At 37.2% G+C, this 9,167-nt stretch overlaps 1 protein-coding gene across 1 annotated transcript; it reads left to right on the top strand.

The window, feature by feature from the left end:
• The first annotated feature begins 6,836 nt into the window (after positions 1-6,836).
• On the top strand, positions 6,837-8,946 carry LOC145467351 (homeobox protein EMX1-like). The gene is made up of 2 exons (XM_081450905.1): positions 6,837-7,170; positions 7,676-8,946. Exons 1-2 carry the CDS (start codon positions 6,909-6,911, stop codon positions 7,984-7,986), a joined length of 573 nt encoding a protein of 190 aa, XP_081307031.1. The 5' UTR covers positions 6,837-6,908; the 3' UTR covers positions 7,987-8,946.
• The last annotated feature ends 221 nt before the right edge of the window (positions 8,947-9,167 follow it).

Here is a 9,167-nt window from a genome sequence, read left to right as displayed (position 1 = left end):
CCCTCTTGACGAACAATGTACGTTGTGCCGCACTGCTATAGTTGTCCACTGTTAAATATATAGGCGCGGGCTATTTTGTTTGCATTTCCATTGCTGGAATCTTGCCTCACCGTGTCCGTATCCATCGTTTCAGGGTTTGACCGCGACCTCATATTTCGCACGGCTAAGTCATTCAATTGTGAATGATTTTGTGAGGTGAATCAAAGACAATTTTGAACATGAAAGCGCTAAAATGACTCTTCGAAGATAAAGTTTTTGACAGTTTACGAACTAAAAATCTCTCTTCCATTGCAAAGTGAGTCGGCATTACATTTTCCAAAGAAAGGCAGAAGTTATTACAAACATGAAAAGACGAGCCTCTGAACACACAAAAACCAAAGGTAAGGCGAAGTGTGCTACGTACGGAGGGGTTTTAGTAACTTGAGACCCGAAGTCTCAAGTCATGTCACAGAAGGAGGAATGGGGGAGAGGTTTAAGTGCTTTTCGACAGCTTCGTAGTAATCTCAAAACCATGTTGTAATAAAAGTCAATTATAGTACCGGGGGAAACTACACCAGAAATTTATAAACGAGCGGTATTTTAACTAATTCAACCTGCGACGGTGAATCGGGCTTAAAAATGGAAGAACGAGCAATCTGAATAATCTTATACAACAAAACTATTATCAAGGTTTTGAAAATTACATTATGAAGTAAATATTTCATAGATCCATTAAGCTAAAAGGCGCTTATACTTAACTTTGCTTGTTAAGTCACTGATGTGATGAACATAAAATGGCAAAATGAGTACGAGCTTCACGTATCCGCATTAAAGCAGGTGAAACTCCGGCGTACAGAGTGAAAATAACTTTCCACTGAAAAAGTTAAAAGGAAAACAATTTACTTGGCTTGAACCTGATAATAAATTTCAACATTTCGGGGCGATGTTTTCTTCGAGCAAATGTAAATAGCCGGGCTACTAAGGCCATGAATGAATAATGTAAAACTGTCTGGAGAGATGTTTCAATTGTTGGCAAGAACTTTTTTTAGACTTGAGAATTTTACTCAGTACATACGCTCTCGTACTTAGTCATTGAATGTTGCTGTTTAGCTGCTCGGCTTTAGTTGGCGCAGTTGAACTATAGAGGCTCACCTACATACAAAAGGGCGCTTTTTAAGAAACTCTGCAAGTTAGTCTGGATCGATTTGCTAGTTATCGAATTAAAACGCTTCAAGGCAAAGAGAGGGAGTAAAAAGCTCAGAATATATTCTGAAGAAAAAGAAGTTAGGCTTATCTTTGTCGTGATTGCCTTCCCCTTCGCCCTGTGAGAGGGTGGCGTCTTAGACCATCAGCTGTCTTTTTCCATTAACGTGGCCCTCGAACAGGTTAATTACTTAAACGCAGAAATGTTTGGAACCCAGGACCCCCGCAATTCAAATCCGCCCTCGTCACCGAGTCTTGCATCATGCACGTGATTTCTAACCAAGGCCTCATAAATAATCACATCATGGAAAAATGTCATATTTTTGAAATTCAAAAAAAAAAAAGTCGATAAGAGAATATAGAGTTTTGCGTGGACTTTTATTATTTTAATTCACGTTTTTCAAATATATTTTTAAGAAGCGAAAGCCCTAGTTTGCCTCCTCATGAAAGAAAAAAAAGTCCAGTTTGTAATGAGATCTATATTGCGATAGTCTGTTCCTTCTTTATTCCATTTTTCCTTGAACTTTTCCTTCCTCGCTGATTATGAAAATGGAATAGAATTTCCCGTGGGAGTTAATTTGCTATCATAGTGACTCCGAACAATCGAACGTTCAATAAAACCAAATGTTGTTGATTGTCGAGTGTCTTTGTTTGCTATTATTAGAACAATGCCTGCACCACTTTCTCGCAGACAACCCTGTAATTTTGCCATTTACACAAAAGCCGGATGCACGATGACTTCGCTGAAAATGTTGAGCTTGGTGAAGTGGGTATCTTTCTGTTTACTGTTTCAACTTGAGTTTTCTGATTGTGCAAACAGATAGAATAATCACAGATAAATTTCAACAGTGAGATATCGCTTACGGTTTTCACACAGGGTAAGGAGTTCTGTGAGAAGGTCGCTCATAAATCACTTAAACCAATTGAGCGAAACATTTTCACGCTGTTAAACACAATGCCGGACTTCCGAACAAAGGCTAGCATTCAAACTTAACACCACCACGACACAAAGACGTTTTAAAATCGTTGATGGTTTCACGTGTTTGGAGTGTAATACAACAGTGATACCTGTATTGCAACTGGGTGTGAAGTTTCGATCCACGAGACAAGAAGCTCTTGACGCTGGAAAACAATACGATTACAAGCGAAACAGCACGATATCTTACGAGAAAAGAAGCGTCACGCCAAACAAGCCTTTAGAGAAAAGTGTGAGAGAATTATATGGCTAAGTTTCTCAGCCAAACCTCTTCGTTGTTTTATTTTCGTGTTTTCTGTTTTACACCATTTTCTTTGTTATTTTAGTGAAAACAAGTGTAGTTTTATTTTCCGTGTGGTCTAAAAAATGTGTCATCTTTACAGTTAAGTTTATGTTTTTAAATAAAGGTTACGTTTGGATAGTTTTATTGTTCGTTGTATTGGTGTTATATTTAACTATTCGTAAAAAGGAAATTGAGAGCTGGTTATTTTCCTTTCAAAGGCTCGCTTTTAATGAATTTGAATAACAAATTTATAGCCTGGTAGATAACTTTGTTATGAACAAAGATTTAGGTTGATTTAGGTTCTAGACTGGTTGGAGAGTATGGAAATCTGAAATAATTGTGACCCATAAAAATTGCATAAAACGATAAAACGACGGCGCGACGTTAGCTCAAAACAACGCTAGAAAGCCGCGCCAAATGTAATAATTTTAGAACTTTTAACAGTGATATAATTTAACAACTTTTTAATGGATAACATTTTAGCCTGTTATTTTTAGCTGGACAACTTTGCATGCCAGAATCACTGCAATGTTTCAAATGAGTCTGAAAGAACGCAACACTTGGAGTTACTAGAAAAAACGAAAATTAAAATAAACTAAGTAAATAAACGAAAAACCGGCCCTCCAGTTGTCCAACTTTGACAGCTTCAAACACTAACAGACTTTTCAGTGTTTTCATGTCCTTGGAATTGAAGAAATGTAATTTTCCGCCAGTGTTAAAAATTCATCATTTATTGAATGATTCGACTAACACATCTCGACTTCGATTTGCTGGTTCTTATAAAAGGGAAAAAAAAGTTATCAAAAAAATGATGGAAGAGTGTTACAACAAAAAAGCAGGCATTTTTTAGCGTGGAGTTAACTGACAGCAATAGCGAAAGTGACCGAATTATCACACTTCATTTTCAACCACAACAGAAAAGAAACGTCCATACTTTTACACGAATCAGAACTTTTAATTCGAAGGTAAAAACAACGCAAGGGATGAATATATACCTCAATATTACTAGTATGCGATTTAATAAAAATTAAATTAAACACTGAATATAGCGAAGAGAAAATGTTAATATTTAGGAACAAGTTTGTTCAATGCGAACTTCCATGTACCTGATTGTTTCTATTTATTTCATGGTTTTAAGGTCATGTTTAATTCTGGTCACGTGACAAATCGTGGAAAGCGGTGGGGGGGGGGGGGGGGAAGGAAAGGGTTGTGGAAAGAATAGCAGAAACAAATTTCGATATCAGTTATTCCTCGCTCTTCTTCATCTGGAGACAATTTTACCCCGAAGCTGGAGGCCTGTCACTGACAGAAAAATTATCTTCTCCATTTTACCCCTTGTTCTCAACATTCCTCCTGCATCGAAGATATGTTGTACCGCCAAATCAAATTACTACTACTACCACTACTACTGCTACTTTCTCCTAGTAGTCCCAGACAGTTAAACTCGATCGAAAAAGGAATTCTCCTTTCGAGGCGACATAAAGGTCTTTAATTGTTAGTTTTGAGAGTCTGAATGTTCATCTCGTAAATCTGGCCTAGATGTGTTGATTAGTCTGTTCTCATCACCTGTTTCCTTGATAATGTATCTATTTTAAGGAGAACTTATACATCAAGAACACTTTGGCATCGAGTGTCGAGTTCGTTTGCCTTGAAGAAATATTAACTAAGGCGCTGGGCTTTTCCGAAACGGAATCTTTGAACATATAAAGTGCCGGCAAGAACGCTGATTTGATCTTTCAGTAAAATTAATTGGTGCACGTTCTGGCTTATTGTCTGTGTTCACTTAACCACAGCTGTGGAGGTCCAATATTCAATTTATATTTTGACCACTTCCTGATATTTTAGTCGGCTAGGGACGGCGGTTTTCATTAGTTTTGTACATAAACCTCAGGCCGCTTGAACAGTTGAAACTTTAAACGTGGCACTTGGCAAAGGTGCTTCTTTCACGACAACCAGATTGGTTCGTCAAAAATGTAATTCCCTTTAATTCTGCTTTAAGAAACTTTAAACATCGTTTGCCGATGATGGTGAAGGTAAATGGTCCTGTTTGGAAGATGTTTGCATTTTGTATAAACAAGCTTATGAAAAATGTACAGGGGTGTGTTTGAAAAACAGAGAGGGACAGATGGTCGATTCCCATGGCGAGAAAATAGAGATCTACAAAACCTTAAGACGCGTATAGGTGCATTTAACTCGATTACAATATATCATAAATCTTTTATTCAAAATCGTTCAACCTTTTACTGCTTAACGAAACACAGATAATGTCACCGGATTCTCGACAAAGAGAAAATAAAAATCTAAAGTTATGACGTGATGTCATGATTGATTAGTAATAATTCTACATCACCTGTGTGAACAAAAAAATATGAAGTTCACAATTAAAATATCGATTCTTATTTCGTGTAAAAGTAGAATTTTAATGGACGTCCTGTGAAACCTGACGAAAAAAAAATTCACAACGTTGCGACGACTTACGTTTGCTCCTCGACCCTGCATTCTTCTTTATGAATTGATTTTAAGATTATAATAACTTTCAATGTAGCATTTTTTCACCCGGGCAATACATCCCAATACCCCCTGGATCTATTTTGGTTTCGTTCCATTATGAAAAAATCAATCCTATCTTTTGACTCACGATAGTAGGTCATCTCACATAATTTACCCAAACTTTAACAGCATAATCTCACCGTAAAACTCACTGTTATGACCTAATTCGTATTCCATTTGGGGCGCGACAAAATAACCCGTATTGCACGCGCATTAGATCAGTATAGACCGACCGTGTAATAAGCCTGTTGTTCCATCGAAATTACCGCAACTTTACGCAAAAGCATCGTTTATCCCACGGCCTTAAGTAGAGTTTTTTCTCACTGTCCAAGTGTGTAAAAGAAAATAATCATGGGATACATAAACATCAAAATATCACTTTGGATTTCCTTTTAGAGGGCTGGAAATGTTTTAAATCTCATTAAATTTTGAACGGCGTAAAAGGCGAAATGTGTGAAGAAATTTAAGGATTTTATTAAAACGCAGTCTGAAAAATAACAAGTGCTAACTAGTGAATACACTTTACCATTTTTACTAGCATAGAGTAAGTTGTTGTTGTATGTTTTAAAGAGAAAAATGCTTTTTTTTTTTTTTCTCGAAACGCTTCTTGGCCTGCCAAAAAATAAGTTAAAAGCTTTTTCGAGAACATCTTCCGACTCCTTGAAAAAATTGGGTTGTGATAGTGTTCGAAAAGAATACAAGAAAAAAATGCTCGATGTTTTTAGCTGGGCGAAAATAAGACAGGAATATTTCTCTAACACTTGCATTTTATGAAGAGAAAGTATCAAAGAGCTACCGGATATTTCTTAATTGAAATTTACTTAGCTTAAATAAATGAACTGTGAAGGCCGAATGCCTTTCTTTATAAACCCCGGGCCATCTTTGTCCAAACAAACAAAGCTTGTCTTTTGTAGAGCACTAATAGATTAAGACCACGAAGTTAGCAAAACGAGATCTCTTAACATATCGGTATGACATTTCGAGCTGGAGTTTTCAGAGTTCCAATTTGAACGCGCGACAATGGCGTATTTTCTCGTTAATGCCCCAAAGTTCTGTGCTTAAGTGAAATTCATTATTTAGTGGATTTCCAAACAGATTCGACGGGAGCTTATTAAAATGTAATGAAGCTATTTTCGATTTACCATATGGTGGTTTTCATTGAAAATAACATCGCTCTGCGCTTGAAAGCGAACGAAACAATGAGTAAACGAGGTGCTGATCACATACAACTTTTTTGACAAATCATTATTTGTACTTTCATTCTCAACCTCGTTCTTGGATTTGTAATAATCATCTGACACCTTTATTGCCTTTATACACACAGCAAATCCCGGACGCGTAACCTTAACTGGAAGTTAATTTGATTCTCCCTTGATTAACTTGTTCCATACTTCACTTTATGAAGTGGAGAATTTGCACGAAACAGCGTCGGACACATCCGGTCCTGCAATGTGGCGTTTATATTTAATTTCATTCAAAGAAGCATTTTCGCCCACTTTGAAATTTTCATCAGCTGTTTCCAGCTATCATTGGCTTAATAGAGCAAAGACGTCAATAAAAAGCGAATTCGTAAATTAGCCGATCATATCGGCTGCTGATCCTTATGAGCTGTTTGCTTTGGCGCAAATTGGCCACTGTTTATTATTCTTTGCTGGAAACTTCACTTCAACGCTCATTTTCAAATTTCACAGTTTTCATTACAATGAGGCATCCGGCAGCTTGTAAATTTTCGCTGCTTATGCTTTTAATTAGTTCCAAGTCATTAATTGAAAATGGGAACAATGTATTGTAATAATAATTAAATTGTAAGCTATATAATTGGATTGCTTCTAAGGAGAAGTCACTCTTCTTTGCATCTGAACTCGGGTGGAGCGCACCTCGCACAGCTAAAGAAAACGTTAAATCTTAATTTCAAAGATGCACGCTTACGAAGGTTCGCAATCTTCGTTTCTTAACTCCATGTACAGACCCAACTCGGCCCTTCAGCCTTCAACCCAGCAAACGTATTCAGGGTACAAATCTCAAACAGATTACCCGATGGCTGTACGCTTCGACTCGCATCCACTGCATAGTCTGTCCGCCTACAATTCAGGTTCCTTCTCATTCTACCCCTGTGCATCAAGTCATCGATATGTGCACGACCTGAACTGCAGCTACACCGCCGGGTCTCTACATAGCGGTAAGATACTCTCCTAACTACATGGAAACTTCTTTTCTCTAGCACTTAATCTGAATTCCTTAGGTAAGCCAGTCACCACAATCTATAAATTTGAAGTGTCCCGCCACCCACTGTCTCGGACAGCGTTGTTCGCAAAATAACTAACAAAAAAGCTGTATTTTCTACACAAGAATTATCCTCAAAGTGATTATCTCACAATTTTCAGAGCACAACATTTTTCGAAAATGGTTGAAGACTCTCGTGAGATTAATTATGAGCCATATACAGGGATCATGATGGAGATAAGAACACATTTTCCTGCAGAGTTGTAATTTGTTTAACTTTGGTAATGATAATTTTCCATCACTTTCTCTCGATGAAAAACACCAATTTACTCTTCGTAAGCACCCGTGTGGCCGCGTGAAATCTGAAGACGCGAGCGCCTTCGGTCTAAAATCGTTTCTTGGAAAAACTATTTTTTTGTACTATTTCTTGTGGGGAATCTAAACTATTTTATTTTTCGCAGGGTTTGTAGCCTGCCGCAGGCCAAAGAGGATCAGAACAGCTTTTACTCCGACACAACTTCTTCACTTGGAAAACGCGTTTGATAAGAACCATTACATCGTCGGAACAGAGCGCAAACAACTAGCCTCGTTCTTAAATCTCTCCGAGACACAAATAAAGGTCTGGTTTCAGAATCGAAGGACCAAGTGGAAGCGACAGCAAGCGGAGGAAAAAGCTTCATCGCAAGCAAAAAGCTCTGGAATAAGCGTCAGCGAATGCCACGGGTTAAGCAGTGGACAGATTCAGAAAGAAGAAAACGACCATTTGGTGTGATCTTATGTTAAATGTGTTCGCTGCACAATGCTTCTTTAAATTACAATTATAACAGAAGATCTAAGCCAAAGGTAATACCCACTTTTGTATGCAACATCTTCGATTTGACACTAGTTAAGTGCTCAAGTTTTGCCGAACACAATCGCTTGTTTCTGGAACAATCGATGCTCCGCCTTAAAAATCAAAGAACAATATCAAAATCTCCCAGGGTTGTGTGAAGGAACAGCTCTCTTTTAAGAAACTAAATCTACTCTTGTATGTACCGGAACGGAGGAATTGACAGTGCCAGGGTCAAAATTTATTCCTTATTCCCCTGTACAGTTTTCGATACATTCTAAGTTCTTCGATTTCGGTGAAACATTAGGACAAAAATTGATGATTTTTTATTGTTCTCATCACATTTTTGCTTGACACTGTATGGATATTCTAAGGAGAAATAAGATGTTTATCACTCTTTAGAATTAACGAAGACAAGGTTAAACATATATATATATATTTTTCGGTTTCTTCCTGTTGAGTTGAATGGTGTTGTGAGAATATAACTAAAGGTTTTTGGCCAACATTGCACTAACGATGCGAACAATACACTTTCTGTATACGGGCGGCAATGTATCATTTCCTTCAAAATTACAACTTTATATATAGATAAGAATCCAGAATAGAGGAAGCACTTTGAGATAACAGCTTAAGCTAACTTTAAACGAATTATGATAAGGTGTACAAATGCAAAAAAAGATCTGTAAAAACTGAAATTATATATAATGGTGCGCGATTGTCTGAAGTTGTATTGTACAAATAATAGATTTTCAAAGTATCCACTGTAATGTATACTGGTATTTGCTTGCCAGCTTCGAGGGTTGTAAATTTACAAAGCTTTGCTGGAAAAAATGAAGAAATAAAGATTTTGCAAACGTATGAATTGATGTGTGAATAAATTGATCCGGGTCCCAGATCAAAATGAGGGAGCGAGTTCGCTGATAAAAGTTCTCCACTATAGAACAAGTTTTTGTTATGTTTCGCAATTTATTGCTCTAAAAATGCTTTTACTTCGAAGTCGCACTAAGTTTTTTAAGGATCAGTTAAAAGCAGGCAAAGTTGCATACATAAAGATGGTTCCAGTAGAGCACATATGATTTCTTGGATGTTCCAATCTGTAATTATGTACATTAAAACACAATATC

This window comes from Orbicella franksi, chromosome 2, assembly GCF_964199315.1.
Source record: "Orbicella franksi chromosome 2, jaOrbFran1.1, whole genome shotgun sequence".
Lineage (NCBI taxonomy): Eukaryota > Metazoa > Cnidaria > Anthozoa > Scleractinia > Merulinidae > Orbicella > Orbicella franksi.
This window is presented reverse-complemented; position numbering and strand designations above follow the sequence as displayed.

Excerpts from the sequence above, each read along its gene's own strand:
- LOC145467351 (XM_081450905.1), top strand. The coding sequence starts at position 6,909 with ATGCACGCTTACGAAGGTTCGCAATCTTCGTTTCTTAACTCCATGTAC. Across the intron at positions 7,171-7,675 it reads CGCCGGGTCTCTACATAGCG|GGTTTGTAGCCTGCCGCAGG; the intron begins GTAAGATACTCT and ends TATTTTTCGCAG.